General features: G+C 37.6%; 1 protein-coding gene across 1 annotated transcript; it reads left to right on the top strand.

Annotated features, from left to right (window-relative positions):
• The first annotated feature begins 18,129 nt into the window (after positions 1 to 18,129).
• LOC111915348 (uncharacterized) lies at positions 18,130 to 20,160 on the top strand. Its single transcript, XM_023911013.3, has 4 exons — positions 18,130 to 18,434; positions 18,682 to 19,383; positions 19,504 to 19,714; positions 19,794 to 20,160. Exons 1-4 carry the CDS (start codon positions 18,362 to 18,364, stop codon positions 19,975 to 19,977), a joined length of 1,170 nt encoding a protein of 389 aa, XP_023766781.1. The 5' UTR covers positions 18,130 to 18,361; the 3' UTR covers positions 19,978 to 20,160.
• The last annotated feature ends 1,976 nt before the right edge of the window (positions 20,161 to 22,136 follow it).

Genomic DNA, 22,136 nt, shown 5'->3' with positions numbered 1-22,136 from the left:
CGATTTATTCGATCTGATTCTAATACAAGAGTTGGGTTCATTATATGTCTTGTGTGATATAAAATCAAAGGTCATTAGAATATGACCATTCGAGTTTTTGTTATAGAAAAAAGTAAAGACCTTGTCTTGGATTTAGTCTATAAACCAAGAAGGACCAGGAGTCTGCAAAGAGAATTGAGTTTTAACTCAAAGTTTAGGATCGAATGCTCAATAGAGAATGATGAACAGGTGCAGGTTTTAGCACCGCTAGTAACTAAGAAGTTTGAAGGGTTTGACAATCGTTTGGCAAACCAAAAGTTAAATATCATACATTTTAGATTACCACATAAGGAGGTAAGTTAGCACTCGAATGTTATGACTAGTATTTTTCTTGTATACTCTAGATCTGCTCACATCTTATTTGATTGTGATGCCTCATATTTTTTTCGTGCCTTATAAATTCGCACATTATTTTCGAATTGCTTGTTACGCAATTGTCCAATCATTTCATATAGATAACATAGGAAGTATATCATTACTTTCTGATAAAGTCTATAGGAAAAGTGTCATAAGAATTGAAGGTTATAATCTTCTTGCTAACCTAATTCCTATCTCCTTGCCCAACTTTGATATTATTCTCGGCATGGATTGGTTGTCAATGAACCACACAAAACTCTTGTGCTACGAAGAGATAGTATGCATCACAATCGAAGAAGAGGATTCTATTTATGTCTACGTTGAAAATAATAACTTCTTTCCTAAAAATTCGTAAATTTATATCGAATGGATATTTTGCTTATCCGGCTAATGCAGTTAATATCTCAAGAGAGGGGAAGAAAATTATAAATGATGTTTCCATTATTAATGAAAATCTTGATGATCTTCCCGACGAATTTCCTGGACTACCCCGAATAGGCAAGTAGAATTCCGAATTGACCTTATGCCTGGTGCTACTCTAATTGCCAAAGACTGCTATATAGAATAATAGCATTTGGGTAATTATCAACCATCTGACCAAGAGTGCATATTTTCTCACCATATGTACAACGGTTCTAATGGAGAAATATGCACAAGTTTACTTAGAAGAAATCATCACGAGACATGGTGTGCCACTAAAGATTATTTCCGATCGTGATACTTGCTTCACTTCTCACTTTTGGGCAAGTATGAAACGTGAATTGGGATCTCGAGTTGCTCTCAGCACAACTTATCATCCCCAGACAGATAGTCAAACGGAGAGAACGATCCAAACAGTAAAAGATATGCTTCGTGCATGTGTCTTAGAATTCGGTGGTAACTGGGACACGTACTTGTTCTTGTAGAATTTTCATATAATAATAGTTACCACGAATCAATCAAAATGCCACCATATGAAGCATTATATGGTCGTAAATGTCGTACGCCATTATGTTGGCGAGATGTAGGCTAGAAAATCCTTGGAAGCTCTAAAATGATTCAAGACACCACTGATAAGAATCAAATTGTACGAGAAAGAATGAAAGCAGCCCAGGATCGACAAAAGTCCTATGTTGAAATGAAGGAGACGATCCATAGAATTCCAAGTGGGTGATACTGAAGGTAACCCCGTGGAAAGGTATTATGAAATTTGAGAAGAAAAGGAAATTGATTCCTAAAATTGTTGGACTTTTCAAAATTATCCAGAGGATCGGTAAACAAGCATACCGCTTAGAATTGCCTAAAGATTTGGCAGGTATTCATGATGTATTTCATGTGAGTTATCTATACAAATGCTTGAGCGTATATGATGAAATGATTCTGTTATCCTAAGAGAAATTGGATAATAAGTTAAGATATGTAGAAAAACCTGAAAAGATCATAAACGAATGAACGACTAATCAATGTAATAAAGAAAAGAAGTTGGTGCTTGTCAAGTAGAAACACCATCAAGGCCCAAATTATACTTGGGAAAATAAGAATGAGATAAAAGTGAAATATCCTCGTTTATTTTAATTGTTACGATTTTGGGGACGAAATCCTCAAAAGGATGAGGTATTTGTAACATACACATTTTGAAATCGTGTATTGTAAATTATAAAAGTGAAATATTATGTGAAATTGAGTGTTGAGTTCTACAAAATAGTTTTTACTAGAAATGAAGTAAAACTATCTTTAGAATAACTCAGAAAATTTTGGAAGTCTTATGAGATTCCAATTAAAAGCCAAATAGTGAAATTTAGCGAAAATATAAAATTTGAAATAAGTAAAATTTTATTATTGAAAGTTGTAAATAACCTCGTTAGAAACTTGTAGGCGAAAGCCTCATCGAAATCCGAGTTATAACGAAGGAGTTATGACCAATCGAAGATATGACATTTCTCTAAGGTCAAAACAGTGTGACTCTGAAAATGAATTACCAGCATACAATGTAAATTGCTGGCGAAATACCGTTACCTTAAGGCCAATGAATTATAAGGTAACCCGGGATACTCGTAACCGTACTGACTAGAGTACCAGACGCCCTACAAGCGTCCAAAATATGACATTTGTCACCCGTTGGCTTGGTAGGCCGGGACTGTAGCTAGCAGTCTGGGTGCGGGGTTGTCAATCCCATATAGATCTATACACACAATGTCCGCTCTCCCTACAGGAGATTCTGGTTACCAACTAGACGACGGAGAAGGTCGTGTCCTGAAGATGCATCCCAAATAGTGGGTAGAGACTTCCAAATAGTGGGTAGTGTGTAAGTGATGAACTAGAGGTAGAGACTTCCAGATAGTGGGTAGTGTGTTTCTAATGTAAGTGTAGACTAGAGGTAGAGACTCTTAACTGAACTGACTAGAGAATTCCTGTATGTCCATACTCATATACATAGTATATAACTAATGAACCAAACGACCTTCGGACGACCATCTGATCCCACCAGACCACATCTCAACGAAGAAAAGGAAATAGGGCGGACAAGCCTTCCTAAGTCCTTCAATTATTATTTATATGCATCTATATAAGCACCGACATACATCTAACTACGACTAAGTGTGTATCAAGTAGAAGTGATTCTTGTGAAGTAGGAGTGTCTAACAAGTGAAGTAGGAGCGGTTGCAAGTGAAGTAGGAGTGTTGAACAAGTATAAGTGTATCACGAAATAGAGACGACAATAAGTGAAGTAAGAGCGTCTATCAGGTATAAGCGACTACAAGTATAAGTGAAGTAGGAGCGATATCAAGTATAAGTGAAGTAGGAACGTATCACTAAGTAAGAGTGTGAACAAGTATAAGCGTCCATCAGGTATGAATGTATCACGAAGTGGAAATGTTATCAAGTATAAGTGTATCTCAAATTGGAAACGTTATCGAGTAGAAGTATAAAAACATAGACGTAAACTTTGGAAAACCTTTATATTTTAAGAAAATCACGACTTGGTATTTCTTTGTGTAATAAGTTTGATGTAAAACTTTTAGAAATTCTTTGGAAACCTTTCATAAATCAGTTTGAAATGAAACTTTGATAAAACAGTAAAAGTAAGATCTTGAACAAGTGAAAACCTTTTAGAAAAACCATTTATAGTGTCCTACTCAGTAAAACAGTATACAGTGTGGTAAAATCTGGTGCATGCGGGTTATCAATCACATGTGATTGATATGATAACTGACATGTTTAACCTGTAGTCCCCCCTATAAAACATGTAAAAATATTTAAAAGGTTCATTCAGGGGTATGAACTCACCTGGTGTAAGTAGGTCCGACGAAGGTGCCGTTTGGGCGTTCGGTGTCACGTAAGGACTCGAACACACTCAATGACCTATATAACATATGATAACATATGTTTACATAAAATTAGTATATTTAATACAAATTAAACAAGTATACGCACTCAAAGGAGCGGAAAACACTTTAGATAAGTGTTTGGGTGTCCCGGGTAGCGTCTAAAGGTGTGTATGGCTTAGGAATGGAGTTTACTCTCCGAGAGTAAACTCCTATCTCTTAGTTTACGGCCCAGGGACTACTCACCATCAGTTTACGACCGTAAACTCATGGTGAGGGGGTTCTTGTGTGTTTTAAGGCTCTATCTTGTTAGTGGAATTTTTCTAAGTCCAAATCCAAAAGGCATGAGTGAGTTTAAGGTCTTTAAAGGCTTCATTAGGGACATTTTGGGGTCATTTTGGCCTCATTTTAGGGGTTTACGGCCTAAGGAGAATCTTGGGCCGTAAACTCCTTTTCAACAACTTCCAAGTCCGATTTTTAAGCTATAAACACGAATCAATATGTTTAGAATAAGCTAGGGTAAGCGGACTTACGATTTGGAAGCGTTTGGTTGCGGATTCGGGGCGAAAACGAGTCTAGAGAGAGAGTATAGAGAGAGAGGGTGGAAAAGCTCCAAATGGAGTTTACTCCCCTTTATATATGGGTGGGAGTTGGAGCTCAGCGGAATTCTACCCAATACTGCCGTTATACGGGGCTTTTGGTCGCACCCGATTTAGTGGTCGTAATAATAAAACTTAACATTTTCCAAATAAATGGAAATGTGTGTTATGTGTTTTTATTTCCTTTTATCACGACTTAACGGCATATTAAATATAAACAAACAAAATGTTTATTTAATTGATGACCTCTAATTAACGGAACTTTTATAAACTGGAATATTCCGTTAACGATAACGGGGAAATGTAACGGAACAACTTGGGTTGTCACAGAAGGGATACTCTTACAAAGATTCCTCTTACATGGATATATTTATAGGGATACTCTTACAGAGATTCCTCTTACATGGATATATTTATAGGGATACTCTTACAGAGATTCCTCTAACATGAATACGTTTACAGAGATTCCGCTTACATGAATACGTTTACATAGATACGCTTACATGAATACGTTTACATAGATATGCTTAGATTAGTATGTTTGCGTAGATAATATATGATGAGTTACTATTACATATTATATGTGTAGATACTGATATATAGTTCTCCTTCTTATCTTTACCTTGTGATACAATCACATCATCGACGAGATAGATTGGACTTTATATCCTAGTACCAAAGGATACTTTGTGGGACTAACCATTCCTATCACCACTGTTAGCTACAGAGGTAAATGAACATCTACGGATGTTTTCGGTTGATACCGTTACAGGTATACTTAAGGGACTAACTATTCCTACACCCGGCTGTTAGCAACAGAGGTAAATGCACATCTACGGATGTCTACGGTTGATCCGTTTATGGCAAGTTTCCACGCCGTGTGTATCTTAGTACCAAAGGATACAACATAAGTTATTATATTATTACTTTTATAGTTTTATAATAATAGTTAAACAGGGAAAAACCGTCACATTTTCAAGTGATGCGTACTTTCAAAACAGTCAGGTCTTGGTAAAAGACTACTTTCAAAACATTCGGGTCTTGGTAGAAGACTACTTTTATACTAGTAGGAAATATGGGATTTTCTAGGGTTTTCATACTTATACTAAATGTTTCATCAATCATTCACCAGTCTTTCATAACACCTAATCAAAGCAATAACATTAAAATACTTATGAATTCACCAGCTTTTTGGCTGACACTCGCTTTCAAAATAACTTGTATTCTTAGGTCACAAATAGACAGGTACGACGACCACGTTTGTGAAGACGGAGCAGTCCAGACTCGTCTTATTCTGATTCTTCCTTTTATTGTTGTATATTATGAAAGAAAACACTTGTAACTAAAATTATACTATTAATGCAATGGATGATGTTGTTGCTTGTTTACAACTTTACATTGTTGTGATACATTACATGACGTCCTCCGCCCCAGAACGTTTCCGCCGTTCTCGGTTTTGGGGTGTGACACACACTGGTATAAAGCCATGAACGATGAATAAAATGGTCTCATTACAAACGGTACTTAGGTGCTTATGCCACGTTCACCCGGAGCCAACGTCGTTCGCTCCATGTAGCTATTTAAACAGAAGATTACCACTGATAGTTCTCTCTTGCAATACGAAGCCCGTCTTGTGGAAAATAGGCGCAGTAAAAAAACAAAGGATTGTGATGAGACCTTTAGCCCGGTTGTTAAACCGACAACCATACGCAGTATGCTCAGTCTCGTCATCTCCAGACATTAGCTTATCCATCGGATCAACGTGAAGAATGCATTTATTTACAATCACCTTCAAGAGATTGTTTATATACATCAGTCCTCAGGTTTTCGTGAACCTCAATATCCACGTTTGTCACCTTCAGTGATCCTTATATGGCCTAAAACAGTCCACTAGGGCCTAGTATCATCCGTTTGCTCGGTAAACTCACTGTATGAGACTGATATTACGTACTTACTTCTATATGTTGATGATATTGTGTTGACAACATCCTCTACGACTCTCCTTCAGTCCATCATCACCTTACTTAGTCGCGAGTTTGCCATCATCACCTTACTTAGTCGCGAGTCGGTGACTATGGTGCCAACAAATTCCCAACGGTTTTGGATAATTTGACAGAGTACTCAAGAATTCCCACAACACTAAAAGCGTGTCTCAGGAATTTTGACTCTAAATTCCAAAACTCTTGTTCAGAGAACTTTGCGGAAAGTATCTCCGAGGGTAATGTTTCTATGGGTTCTTTCTTACTACGAGGGTAGATAAGTAGTCATTACATGGAGAAATGACGAACTGATCCCAGTAAGAAAGGCGTACTCTACTTATTTAGCTCATGAATACTATGGGCGTATTGGTCCTATCCGAGGGGTATCACTACAGACTCGAAGTGTCCGCATCGAGTTCGGAGGGTAGTCTTTAGGACATCCTTCCCTAACACTCGAACTGGTGATATTCGGATCTCAGGTCCATTTCTGAAGTAATTCTTTCCCTGTGTTTGCCCAATCAATTCGTCTATGTGAGGCAGAGACAACGATTTCTAAAGGAAATCTTAATGAAGTCTCCGGTTGTCGAGGTACATAAAATGCACTCCATCGACTTCTGGTAAGAATAAGACCGGAGCTCTCAAGGGTGAGAAGCCTGGTCTTCTAATTCTATTGTAGAGTAGTTCGCTGTGTTGTCTGGGCTGTTCTTGTATCTTCCGTAGGTGTTTAGACTGTAAAGCGATCTGGTTATAAGAGTCATACTGGTTTCTAAGTTTGTTCCTATTCCAATGCAATTAATCGTACTCCTGGACAGTCTCCGTCTTGAAGTTCATATTATAATTCATACGTGATTCAAAGATCATAATTTCGTGTATACGAGTCGTATATATTTAAGACTGAAAAGGTAGTCGAATAACTGATTCTTCCTTAATCTCACATCCCATCGCGGGAAAATAAGTTAAAGTGGAATCATCAATTCTAAACCTGTAGAAAATTGATTATATATCACTCTCTTGTATACCTTCTTCAGTGATAGATCAACCGCATGAATCCTGGAATTGAACTTGACGTACTGCACGAGTAATACTGTGGGGATTCCTTCGGAAGGGAAAAGAATTATAAGGTACTCCTTGTATGAGTACTTCGGTGTTCTGATATGACGGCTTCGCTAAAAGACGTTTACTAGGAAAGAGATGTACTTATGAAGCTGGTATTGCGAGGATCGAATTGAATCGAGTCGTATGATAATGTCGGAATCATACAGAAACTTAAAGACATTAGATTTGAGCATAAAATGTTTACAGACAAAAACAACCGTGCAACCATGATTAGAGTTACAGTACTTTAGATTTGCTACAAGACTATTGCTGCGAATCAGATATACTACAAAAGACAAGTATACGCAGCACGAGCATCCCTATACCGACAGGATCCCGCAAAAGATAAGACTCTAGTTGCACTAGTTTTGGGATGGTTCATAAGTCTGTTACAACAAAACGCCTAAATTACATTAACGTGGGTCCGAAGTAGACTCTCCTGCGGCGGTGGTTGGTAGTAGACTTTCGTCTGATACTCTTGGTCTTAGGACTCGGGGTATCGTGGTAGTTTGTTGCTTTCCGGGGTATTGGATTGTTACTTGGATAGGAATAGTTGTTAACAATCCCGCTAACACTTGCGTTGTTAGCCTTCAGGTGGGTCAGAATAGCTGACACGGTAGCTGAGACTGCAGCTTGAAAGGTAACTGCATCAATCTGAAGAGTTGGTGTTGGGTTGATGGGCTGATCGTTTTTTTCTTGGGTGACATGATTCTGTTACCCCGAAAGAAAATGAATTTGTGAGCGAGAATGGTTGAACCTAGACGTAGTTCGATCGTTCTTGCAAAGAATAGAAGTATGTTCTCTAAAGTTCGACCTACATCCCTATGATGCAGTCCTAGTATGGAATGGAAGTATGTTCAGGAAAGTTCGACCTACATCCCTATGATGCAGTCCTAGTAAAGATCGAAAGTAAGTTCATGCAATGGTCTCAAGATGTTTGTCGTTCTAGCCGAGGTATCAATGGTTGGCGAATAACGTGATCCAACCATTAAAAGAGACTCGGAGATGTCTCCGGGGTCAAATTGCTATAGTCCAATGACTTGACTAGAGCATGTTTCAAATAGACTCTAAAGAAAGTATGATAAGAGTATTCGAATAAAGAACGACATAGAAGTTAGCCGACTGTCAATATCTTTGATATTCATGACGTACAAGTTCGGGAAAATGACCTTGTAAAAAGGTCTTACATCACATTCAGAGGAGATAGTTCTTGACAGCATATAGACCTAACTAGAGTACTTACAGTACAAGATAGTTTCATAGTAAATGCCACATCGGGCATAGACAGGAACACAATTCCTTTCTAATAAGGAATATAAAGTAAAGCATCTACTACTGGCAACGGTCATCTCTCTGGTGAATTCTCAGTTCAGCCATTTGGTGTTCCACCTCAAGTAGGTGTCTTTCGTACACTCTCTGGCGTACCCGAAGTTCCATGACTTCGGCTTGTGATTCAGCCAGTGCTTGCAACAGGGTTTCATGGTCTCCTTCAGACCTCTCACGAGCATGTTCAAGGCGACTGGTGCGAAGCATATGCATTCCCCCATTTGTATCGACTTCTGCGATACGTTGTAGAGCTGTCCTGCCCTGAATTTCGTTTCGGGCAACTCTTCGGATCAGAATTGGCATGATTATGTCTGTTGAGCCCCCATTGCTCAGGTCATAGAAGCTTCGGTCACCATTAAATGGCATGGGCAGATCTTGTCCTTGGCTCCATGTTTCCAAACATTCCACCCACTCAGGCGTCGGGCCATGAAAAGCCGGACGAGGGTTAGGAATCGGAAAGGGAGCTGTCTGGGGTAGGTTCTCAACCTCGGGTTCGGAGATGGCATCGTCTGAAAGGTCTTCAGCATGGTGATCATTCAGAGGGATTGGATGATCATTAACTGGTTCTTCTCCAAACCATCCAGCAATAACTGCGTTCGGAAGGAACATGTTGTAGTGGGGATGAAATCCAGCCATGTTATCTACGCGAGAAATTGGGGTAAGAAAATAATTATTAGACGAACTATCTAGATAATTATTTAGGAAATCTTCATTAGTTCCATCGCTATTTGTAAAGTGCATACCAGTTATATGTAATCAACACAAGATAGGCCTTCGAATAAGTGACCTCAACTCCAAATTCACAAGGAATAAGGGTAAAGCAAAATTTTCACCGATTCTAAGTCTATAACATCCTGATTACATATAACTTTAGCATATCCACTTAGCAATGATCAACATAGGAATGAAGATTCCATTTTAGTTCTCAAGTATAAAGTACTTATAGTAACACAAAACACCCCTATGGTATTTTAGACTTAGGTTCTGTTATAATGTTTTCATTGTGGTAATGTTGGTAAGTTTTTAGACTTGTTGCCATATCACAGCCATTCTTGGGCATGTGCTAATCACTCCTTGGAACAACATAGTTGAGCAGGCTATGCCATTCCCAAGACTGACCATACATCCCCAGGCTTACTTGTGATATTCAACAATCGTAATACTTTTGTTCTTGTCATTGTGACACTGATTTTAGTATGAATGCAGGCACGTATACTTTGTTAAATATTTTATTATTTAAAAGTATAACTCTTAGACAGAGTGTTTTAATCCCTATGTATTTATAGTTAGTATATCTTTTATGGGTTGATATACTTAATTCACTATAAACAGTGCTCTGATACCAATCTGTCACACCCCAAAACCACAAACGGCGGAAACGTTCAGGGGTGGAGGACGTCATGTACAGTATCACAACAGTGTAAAATAGTAAACAAGCAACAACATCATCCATTGCATTAAAAGTAAAGTTTTAATACATGAGTGTTATTTATTAATGTACAACAATTATATGGATAATCAAAATAAGGCGAGTCTTGTCTGTGCTCCATCTTCTCAAAAATCTGGCCATCGCACCTGTCTAACTGATGACCTGAGAATACAAGTTATTTTGAAAGAGAGTATCAGATTTAAAGCTGGTGAATTCATAAGTAATTAAGTGTCGTTGTCTTGCTTATGAAAATCTAGTATGAAGGCCATGTAAACCTTTAATGAAAGTGTTGAGGTAAGTATGAAAAACCCTAGAAAATCCCTTATTTTCTATTAGTTTGAGATGTAGTCTTCTACCAAGACTCGAATGTTTTGTAACTAAAATGATAGTTTTTCCTTCAATTGTTTAGTACTAAAGTACTTAGTCTAACTCATCGTTTATGTGAAAGTATCACAAAATAAAGTAAAAAGGAAAAATGTACTACTGTAAGTGTTGTCACTAGGTACTAGAACTAACACAACATCGCAATAAGCGAAGGATATAACCTAATGAACATCCAAAGATTGTCCACTTGTCCTCTGTAGCAGCAGCAGGTGGGTGGAGGGGTTAGCCCCCGGTTATCGATCTACCTAGTATAAGTAGTAACCATAGACCTCCGTAGATGGTCATCGACCACTGGTGTTAATCAGATGGGATTCGGAATGGTTAGTCCCGCCTAGATATCGATCTACCTAATATAAATAGTAACCATAGACCTCCGTAGATGGTCATCGACCACTGGTGTTAATCAGATGGGATTCGGAATGGTTAGTCCCGCCTAGATATCGATCTACCTAATATAAATAGTAACCATAGACCTCCGTAGATGGTCATCGACCACTTGTGCTAATCAGCGGGGTTCGGAATGGTAAGTCCCACCGAGATATCCCATTGAATCGGGATAGGAAAGATAATTTACACAGTAAGTACTAATAAATCATCCTCGTAGTCCTAAGTACAAGTATCCTGGTAAGTGAATACAGGATAATGCACCTATGTAAAAGTGTTCCTGTATGGTATTCATGTAAGTGTGTTCATGTAACAGGTAAGTATATGTAAACATATTCATGTATCATGTAATCCTATGTACGTGTACTCATGTATCATGTAAGGTATTGGTATAGACTCATGAATGAACTGACTCTTATGTGATTCATTGTAGTAGTAATAATGTTTGATATCTTCTAACTATCCCTATGATAATTAACTGGAAAGTAAGTGGTTGTTCAAGTAGATTTATGCACCCTCGATACACCAGCGTGTGGGAAAACTGAACGAAGGATGAAAACTATAATCTCTATCATATAAATGAACATATGCGCATAAGTATAGTTTGATTCAAGAAGGTAAAATAATGGTTTTGCAAGATATCTAGGAGTTTTGAACAATAATTAAGAATGACTTGATATCATTTTAATAAACATTTCAAAACTAATACTTTTGTTATCAAGGTATTTTAAGATAGAAAACCACTTCATGTGTCACCTTTTGAAATATGTGAAATCTATTGAGTGAAAACATAGTTACAAAATACATAAGATTGATTTAATAACATACTGTTTTCTACTTGTATCCCCCCCATTAAAATGTTTAAAATCATTTAAAACATTGATTAAGGGGTATGAACTCACCTGTTGTTGGTAGTTCGGATGAACTGGACGGCGTAGGATTGCTAGGTGTCAAGTGAGGACTTGTACACACACTACGATCCTAATGAACATATATTCACACATATGTGTACTCAATTAGTCTCAAATCACTAATTAATAATGTTAAGACATCCTAGACAAAATAAACACTTTATATAAGTGTTTTAAGCCCTTAGGGTTGCATCTAAGCTATTGTGGGACAAGGTACTTGGGTTTAGGGTTCCAAAGGACCCCATGTATGAGTTTACTCCTCATATACCAACACACATGGAGTTTACGGCTGTAAACTCTTGAGTTTACGGCCGTAAACTCCCAACCATGGTGCTTGGTGTGTTTTGAAGTTCCAAATGATTCCTAGAATTATTCCAACTTGGTGGTTAAATTCTTGGAAGGGTTTAAGGTCTAGAAACACTCCATTTAGGAGTTTACGGCCCTAAGGCCATTTCCCTTAGAGTTTGCGGCCGTAAACTCTTAAGTATGGGTGTTTTTGATGCTTTCAAGTCTCTTGCTCATGTGGTATAGGTTCTAGGAAATTGTTCAAGGCTTTAGGAGGAATTATGGCACCATTTGGTACCATTTATTAGAGTTCACGACCCTAGAACCTTTTGGGCTGTGAACTCTCTTTCTCCCTTGAATATTAATTGATTTGGTGGTCTAAACATGTAATGTAGGCTTCTAGTTTGAGATCCGAGGCTTTGAGGGACTTTGGGACACCTTTAGCCCTTAAAATGGAGTTTACTCCCTAAGTGTTCTTAGGCGGTAAACTCCCGAATCTTTGGGTTTTGTTTGTTTTCTAGTCTCAAACACACTTATATACAAGCCTAAGTTCGTTACTCAACACGGGGAAAAGACTAGGTAGCATTTAAGACACATATAGGAGTTTACTCTCCAAATGGAGTTTACTCTCCAAGATGTTCTTGGGGAGTAAACTCTCAAATCTTGTTGTTTGAGTTTGTTTTCTATCCCTAAACTAGTTAGTGTACTAGTCCAAACTAGTTTCATGGCTTAAGGGAGGACTAGGCCTCATTTGGCTTTCGAAAAGGAGTTTACTCTCCAAGATGTTCTTGGGGAGTAAACTCACAGATCTTGTTGTTCTGTCGTGATTTTGATGTTATTAAGCACAATCTAAGCTATATAATACAACTAGATTGAAGTACTCACATTTTGGGATAAAAACCCGAAGATCTGTGAGAGAGAATTTGGCTTTTCTCTAATTGGAAATGTAACTAATGAATTATTTGGTTCAGAAATCTATTTATAGTCCTGAGATATTTTTGGCAGAAAATATTTTTATTCCCGAAATGATTTCTAATATAACCGAGTGTCTGAATAATAGTGTTGCACAAAACCCTAGTGCAACTACTCTCTTGATATCTCCTTAAGTGCAAATTCTGAAAAACTGCCAAACTTATACCCGAAGTCTTGAATTTCACTGAAACTGTTCTAAGCTCTATTGTCTTGATATGGTTTGTTCAGAATGGAAATTTCGGGCTGTCACATTAAGGGTTCATTTGAGAGTTCTAAGCTTGAGTAAGACCAAGGTTGAGTTTAGGAATGGGTCATTAAGCCATAGGGTGACAAAACCGGGCCATACACACCCTTAGGGGGATTGTACGGTCGTACACATGGGTGTGCGGCCACACACTCACTTTTTGGCAGCACTCTTACCCCTATATAAAGAGTAGCCCCTTTCCTTTCATTACTTTGACACCTTGGCAGCACACAACACTATTCTCTCAAAGTTTTCCCAACCTTGAACCCTCAAATGCTTCAAGAACATAAGTACTTCATCCTCTAACTTGCAAACCATGGAAGACCACTCTATCTAAGCCTTAAGTGTGAAATAATCGACATGTTCTTCATCTCCTTGAAGGAGTACGGCCGCGCACCTTCATGAGGTGGGCCGCACACTCCTAAAAGCTTCTCCAAAGTGAGAGTTTGGCCCCTATCTACTAGTCGGACTTGGTTTTAGCCTTGAAACACATGAAAATTGACATTTTGAGCATAGATGAAGAGTGTACGGCCGTACACCCCTCTGTACGGCCGCACACTCCTATGTATGGCCGCACACACACTCATATGGCCTTACACCCACTTTAATGCACATATTTGAAACTTAACTTGCACTACAATCGAGTTTAGACTTAGAAGACTTCATGGATGCAAGTTTGGACCATGAAAACACCACAAGGGCACCTCTTATCATGAGTGTACGACCTCACACTCCTTGGACTGTACACCCATGGCCGCACACACCTTTAAGGTGGCCATACACTCTGTTTACTCGATCCTACAAGGTTCTAGCACTTGACGCAAGTGGTTCCAAGTCCCTAGAGTGATTCTCTATCGTATTTAGTGGTGAAATACCTTCATTTGACTCCTATGTGTGTAATTACATGTTATTAGGGTCATGTTGAGTTCGAGGTTTTGCTTGACACCCAACATCCCGTACCAGTCTTTCGTTCAAACCCCTCGCTCAAGGTGAGTTCATACCCCTAAATGTTCCATGTTTTTAATGTTTTCAGGGGGGGAATACTAGCCAAACCATATGTGCTTTTGTAAATTAATACAAAGAGATTTTAACAAAAACTCATGCAATTCTCATACTTTAACCCTTTTGTGCTATGTTGAGCATAAGGGAAGTTTTACAACTTATCACTAAACTGCATAGTTTTTCGGACTCGATACTCACTACACTATACATGCAAACTATAATCGGTATAGTTTAGGATTTTCGAAACATAACAAGTACATAAAGTTTCCCTACTAAACATATACACTAGGGCAGATATATTTTACAAATTACACCACTACATGAACATGGCACTCATAACGATAATTGTCACTACATACGGATTTCACTACGGTATAACGCTACTACACTACATGTAAACCAGATTGTACGATAATGTGAGGCACTACTTCAACACTATACCCTTAGGTGTATAGGGATAAATCCTATCATAGTATAACTAGAGTTTCCTGGAGGGAGAGCATGAGATTTGTGAATAGATCTATTCGAGACTGACAATCCCACACCCGAACTGCTAGCTATAGTTAGGCAGGCATGCCTGGGGTGACAAATGTCATTTAACTCAATGCCTAAAGAACGTTGGAAAGGTCTCTAGTCATATCAAGTATGGTTATACGACTCACATTATGTATAAATCACCATTAGAGTACAAGTTGGAACTCTTCAACAGTTTTATTTATACTAAATAGAACTAATACACACTACAATTGGAGAATAGCTAGGGTTTTCTAACAGAACTGATTATAAAATGGTTTCACGTACGAAATACTTATACATCATGATTAACATTAACTAGTCACATGAATTAGTATATTCGCATATCACTACAGATCACAGTAACGAACCCTCATGGTTTTATACAGGATTGATAACGCTACATTCTCACTAAAGAAAATATCGGATTTTCTTGGAAACGTACAGATATTCGTGGTTTTATACAAAATTGATAACATTACATTCTCACTAAAGAAAATATCGGATTTTCTTGGTAACATACAAACGCTTTTATAAATTCATTAACGAGTTTTCATTACAATATACCGCTTATGAACTCACCAACTTTATGCTGATGTTTTTCAAACTGCTTGTATTCTCAGGAAATAAGTAGACAGGTACCTGCTGGATTTTTGAGAAGCTGGAGCAATAATAGTTTTATGTTTATATCTTTACATACAATTTGATGTAAATCAAACAAGTTCAGACAAAGTTCCAAACTGATGTAATTATTTCCATTTAAGTATTCACTGTAATGGTTGTGTTGCTATGATTGCTATTATTCATTGGTTGTGATGCTATACATGACGTCCTCCACCCCAGAACGTTTTCGCCATTCTTGGTTTTGGGGTGTGACACATGGTCTCTTTCTCTCTCTCTCTCTCTCTCTCTCTCTCTCTCTTTCTCTCTCAGAGAAAGTATGCCTCTGATATCCTAGAGCGTGCACACATGCACACAATGTTTCATTGTAATCCAGGTCATAGTCTTGTCGAGACTACTCATAAGTTGGATGCTACTGGACCATTGATGACCCCTATATTTATCGCAGTCTTGTTGCACTACAATACCTAACCTTCACTCGCTCATACATTGCGTTTGTCGTTCAACATATTTGTCTCTTCATGCATGACCCTCGAGAGCCTCTTTTTCATGATCTTAAGTGCATTCTACGCACATCCGGGGGCTCTAGATCATGGTATAAGTTGCACGTCTCCCTATCCTCTGATCTTTGTGCATACTCTGATGCAGATTGGGGAGCATGCCTAGTATCACGACGTTCGACTTCTGGTTATTATGTTTTTCTTGGTGATAATCTTATTTCTTGGTCGCCTATACATCAAGGTGTTATTTCTCGTTCGAAGTATCGTGACGTTGCCAATGCCGTTGAAGAGACTTATTGGGTCCGTAACTTACTTCGTGAGCTTCGGTGTCTGCCTACCAAAGCCACTATTATCTATTGTGACAATAGCATTTATATGTATATGACATCGAACCCAGTTTAGCACCAGGGCACGAAACATATCGATATTGACATACACTTTGTTTGTGACCTGATGGCTCGTGCGCAATTCGTGTTTTTCACACCCCTTCTTTCGCTCAATATGCCAATATATTTCACCAAAGGCCTTCCGACACAGCTCTTCAACAATTTCAAGTCCAGTCTAAAGGTTCAAAATTCTCCTTCCGTTAACACTACGGGGATGTTAGCGGATAGTATTGATGTACCCTTTTGTATATGTTTGGTGTATTGTTATTAACCCATTGTAAGGAAGCCCTATAAAATTAGCCTTTTATTGTAATCCGCCCTTATGGGTTTTGTATATATTATTCTATTAATGAATTATGGCTCTATCAAGTGGTTTGTAGACGGATTCAAAGAAAATGCTTGGACGTTGTGATTCTCACTATTTTGGGGTTCTTTCGAGGTTTTATAAATGAGTTGATTTTAGTCCTAAAAATTAATGATAAATATCCTTTTTGAAAAAAATTGTTACTTGTTTTAATTTTTGGATAGCAAATAGAAACTTCATGCGAAATTAACTGGTTGGATGGTTAAAAATTCAAATTTAAATATAAACAATCATTTTAATAACAAATTTGACACTAGCTGGGGCACCAAAATAAAATCCGGCCAATAGGTTTGACATGAAGTCACAATGGAAATGTGGTATAAAAAATTGCATTAACAAATTGTTGCCCACCTTTTATCGTAGTTAGAATGTTAGATGCCATAATAAAATATATTTCTAAAAACTTTTATATAATCTCGTCAAAGTAGTTAAGAGTGACAACTATTTTTGTACAATAATGCGTAAAGTTATCATAAAAGCACAGATAGTTGAAAATTATATCTTTTGCATGGAAGACATATTTTCATCAATATTTTAATATTAGTTAGATGATAATATTGATAATATATTGAAGATTGTTTATCCATATTATAAGCTAATTTTGTCTAACAAATTCGTACAAAAGCTGTTACATTTAAAGTCAAAAATGAGAATCGTGCATGAAAAATCAATACATGTTCATGTCATTTGCGTTTGATACATATGATTTTCTAGTACCGAATGCGGTAAAACTTCTTAATAGAATACAACGGATGATTCATAGCAATCTTGTTTCTCCTAGATCTATAAATGTAGTTTTCAAAATAATTGGTTTTATCATACAAAAAAGTTTAACGGCTTGTCTGTTTGTTTTTCTGACTTATTGTATTGTGATAACTAATTAACTATGAATGAAGGTTGATTAATTCTCATAGTTCTATAAATTACACATTTTTACAAGGACACAAAATAAACATGTTATGCATATTTAGGCATCTCAAAAATACTTTGGGCGAGTTAAAACACATGACTAACTTCATGATTCATGAACAACTTCATTCGGGTTTAGGTCGAAATCACCGTTATTGCCCTAGTTGCTATTAAGCTTTATTTTTAAAAATCAAAGCATGAACCACCACGACAATATTTTTATTAGAATAATGCTTTCTTAAATTTTCTACAAGTTATGAGGTTTGTTTTTGCAAAACTGATAGTTATTTTGTTATAAATATGCAAAAGATAATCAAATCACGATACAATCTTTATTCTTTGTTATTTTGTGATTAATATTTAATAAAAGCTTTCCCTCAAAATACTATATTTTGGGATAAGTAAGTTGTAAAAAAAAAAAAATTATATTACGAGGGAGAATCCATGCTTGATATTAGTCGAGTCTTCATGCCAAAGTAAACACTTTATAATAGTAATACCACCTTATCATAATCCTCCACATTCAAAACCAACACGACATATTCTTTCTCCTCTTTTGCTTTCTTCACCTTTTTCCCCTGTCTACTCTCCACTTTATCATCATCGGCACTTTTTCACACTCTCCAATGGCTTTCTCTCTTCCATCACTATACACACCGTCTTTTAAAACAAGCCAAAATCTCATTTCCCATTCAAATCCATCCGGGTCTCCTCCTCTTGCTGCACATCTCATCAACAATCAACATCCACCAGATCCATGGCGAAAAGACCTTCCTCCAAGTGCTTCTTCTTCTTCTTCCTCCAACTGCTTCTGTTTGTATGCAATTCAGGTCAGTTTTATGCTCGTTGATACACATCGGTGCTTTCCGAATGGTTAACTGTTAGTAGTATCTGAAACGGCCTCAGTTTCATGCATTTTAGCGATATTCCGATGGAAATTCATTTGAATTTGTTCGTAAGATTCAGATCCGAGGATAGGGTTTTTAGTTTTTTAGGGTTTTTCTGGTACAGAATAATGCAGGTTTAACTATGAACAACTTTTCTTTCATTCTCATAAGTGGACTCTGATTTTGACAGTTATGAGCTCGGAAATTTCTCATGCCAAAAACTCGATTGATTTTGAGAGAAGGGAACTTGATTGGGAGAAACAACAATTGTTTCCTTCTATTCACAGAACACTCGTTGAATATTTCCGCTATAAATTGACGGAATTTGACTCGATCGATCCTCCGACCACCGCCTTACCCACACCTCCGATCACCAATCCGGTCACAAATCCGGTCACAAATCCGGTCACTGGCCCTCCGGTCAATACAGCACCAGGGATTGTCACAGTACCTGGTGCCAACCCTGTCGGTGTGTCACCCAATCCACCCACAACAAATCCCGTCACAAATCCACCGGTACCAGTCACTAATCCGGTGACCACGCCAAGCACGAACCCCGGAGGACAGCCGCCGGTGAACCCTGTTACAACACCATCTGTACTGCCGCCTCCAACGACATCAGGAGGAAACGCTCCGGCAGGTCCGGGTCGAGGGCAGAGCTGGTGTGTAGCAAAGAGTGGAGCGTCACAGGCGGCACTACAGGCGGGGCTTGATTATGCATGCGGGATTGGCGGAGCTGATTGTGCCACGATTCAACAGGGTTCAAGCTGTTATGAACCAGCCACGCTTCAGAATCATGCTTCGTATGCTTTTAACAGTTACTACCAAAAGAATCCGGTGCCAACAAGTTGCGATTTTGGTGGCGCTGCTACTGTCACCACCGCCAATCCAAGTAAGAATCTTTCTACTTACCCTTTTATCATCTTCTTCTTCATTTTTATTTACCCTTTCACCACATATACCAGAACCTCTGTATCTTATCATATTCTTACTTTATTGGATTTAATTACAGGTGTAGGTTCATGTATCTATCCATCATCATCATCATCATCATCATCATCATCATCTTCTTCTTCTTCTTCTTCTTCTTCTTCATCTTCTTCTCCCTTGCCCACAACACCAACTACACAAGCACCGCCTGTTAATCCAACGGCTTTTCCTACACCTACAACATCATCTTTGCCTACACCTACAACATCATCTTCAGGGTCAACTATACCAGGGTAATGTGTTACTACCTACTGTTATAAATAGTGTGAGGAGGATCATGATGTTTTCTAAAGTTATATCTTGAATTTTCAGGATGCAATCTCCTCCACCAGGGTTTAGTTTTGGAAACCCTGATCCGGGGTCAACAGGATATGGAGCTTTTGGTGCAAGTCCGCCCCTCGGGAACACGGCATCTGCATCGGATGGTTTGCGGCCGTTTGTGGGGTCACTTGTAGTCCTATTTGTAGCATCCATCGTCATGATGTTTGGTGTTTAGAAACATCAGAGAGAATAGATGATATGGTTTTAGACAAAGTTAGAGTAGAAGAGAGTATGATTATTGTATTTGGGTTGTATAATAGGGACAGGTTTTGCAGTCATGTTAAATATTATTATTATGTATTCGCATTTAATTTGATTTTTACTTATTTACAAGACATCAAACTATTGGATATGCCAATTGCCGCTTATCTAGTTTTTTTTAGCAATAGGCGTTACGTTGTAGCATAGTTGGTATTTGGAGGGGTGTATTTGCAGAAATAGACGAAGGTATGGGAGTTTCCATTTCGCTAGAGATTTATATGTTACATGATTATCTTGGCATGAAAGTATTCAGTTAGCAAGATCCCTCTTAACAAACTCCGTCTGCCACATTGTTCTAAAGTGTCGCTTTTAAATTTTAATGCTGTTTTTGGTTCTTTCTGATTAATTTTGGAAAAGGTTAGCGTGAAGAAACTCATATTTTTTTTGAAAAAAAAAATTGTTTTTAACAATTTATTTCTACTCGAAAGTATATGGTTTCCATAATTTCAAATAGGTTGTTCGCCAACAAGAATGGCTTGGTCATATTTTTTAATGAACATGACCAAATGAAAACATATTTTGTTGTTGAGGTAGATGATTACCTACATTAAAATCTATTATTCATCGATATAAATTTGGGAAGTTGGGAGGCGAAAAAATATAGGGTTAGAGAAATTTTCTTTTGTTGTTTTCAAAGTTGTGGGGATTTGGCGAAAAATCTTGGATTATGCCAAGGTATCATGATAACATGTTCATTGGTGAACAACATGTCACATCATCCGGTGAACAATATGTCACATCATCAAGGTAGTCACTAACATGTTTACTAACATTGGGAGCCACTTCACAAGACAATTACTCCTCTTTAGGAGTGATGTTTATTAGTGAAAATCCTCTCCACATAGGATTTTGACGTGTGAAAAATTCTCAACACCGGAAAGCCTTAAGGAATAGGGAGTTACGTGGCAAAAACTATATCAATTTTCTTTACTTGAAAGAAACAAAAATGGTACAAATTTGTTTCTATTAGATCAGTGGGGCCAAATCTTTTATTTTTATTTTTATTTTTATTTTGCATGTAGTACATCCAATGATCATTGGGTGGTCTGTGTTTTGGATAAAAGATGTTTGTGAAACATAAAGATTGTTCTTCATATTCTTTTCTGTAGAGGTGTCAATTTATGACACAACATGACAAAAATACACGAAACGAAACGAAATAAGGACGAAATCAAAATTCAAATTCGTGTTCGTGTCATGTTCGTGTCAAGATTAAAAAACACGATGTCGTGTTCGTGTTCATAAATCGACACGAAATTGACACAATTAAACATGTGGTTGTCGGGTTTTTCGTGTTAGTCGTTTTTATCGTGTTATATATCTTTAAGTATGAATGAAATACATTAATAGTTATGTAATATTATCTTTGTCGTATCGTTTCATGTTGTCGAGTTTTAATTGGTTCGTTTTCGTGTTAATGAAAAAAACACGACATCGTGTCGTGTTGTGTTCGTGTTATACAAAACTTTGTCGTGTCGTGTCGTGTCAGACAAAAACACGACACGACTGGCCGATTTGACAGCCCTACTTTTCTGATAGCTAGAGTGTGTGGATGCCTACTAACATAGCCTTGATAGTGGAGGGTGTGTGAGATCACTTGTGTGAGTTTATATCTAGATGTTAAAGAGAGATTACTTATTTTAATTATGTGTGCTTTAAGAGAGAAAGCACACATAATGGTTTCATAACCAACTCTAGGTTGATCGATTTACCCTCGGTGAGTTTCCTTTATGTGGATTGATAGGATTGCTAGGAATATAAGTAAGCTTGATAGATTTTTGATTTCTAAAGATCTTATGGAGATTTTTTCCTTATTTATCAAGTATGATTTTTGATCGCCATTTATCGGGTCATCGACCTATTTTATTAAGAGAGGCGGATATTGACTATGGATTGACTCCATTTCAGTTGTTTCATTATTGGTTTTCTTTTTTATGGGTTCAAGAGTGTGGTGGAAGATTCATGGAAAATGATGGGGTTGTGGAGAGAGATGATATCGTTTCCTTTAAAGCAGAAGCCCCACTCTTTGAAGTAAAATCTTAGAGTGTGGAGTAACGAGAACATGAATGCAAA

This window comes from Lactuca sativa, chromosome 9, assembly GCF_002870075.4.
Source record: "Lactuca sativa cultivar Salinas chromosome 9, Lsat_Salinas_v11, whole genome shotgun sequence".
Taxonomy (NCBI): Eukaryota; Viridiplantae; Streptophyta; class Magnoliopsida; order Asterales; family Asteraceae; genus Lactuca; species Lactuca sativa.
This window is presented reverse-complemented; position numbering and strand designations above follow the sequence as displayed.

Coding starts and splice junctions, on each gene's coding strand:
- LOC111915348 (XM_023911013.3), top strand. CDS start 18,362: ATGGCGAAAAGACCTTCCTCCAAGTGCTTCTTCTTCTTCTTCCTCCAA. Junction 18,435..18,681: donor TCTGTTTGTATGCAATTCAG/GTCAGTTTTATG, acceptor TGATTTTGACAG/TTATGAGCTCGGAAATTTCT. Junction 19,384..19,503: donor TGTCACCACCGCCAATCCAA/GTAAGAATCTTT, acceptor ATTTAATTACAG/GTGTAGGTTCATGTATCTAT.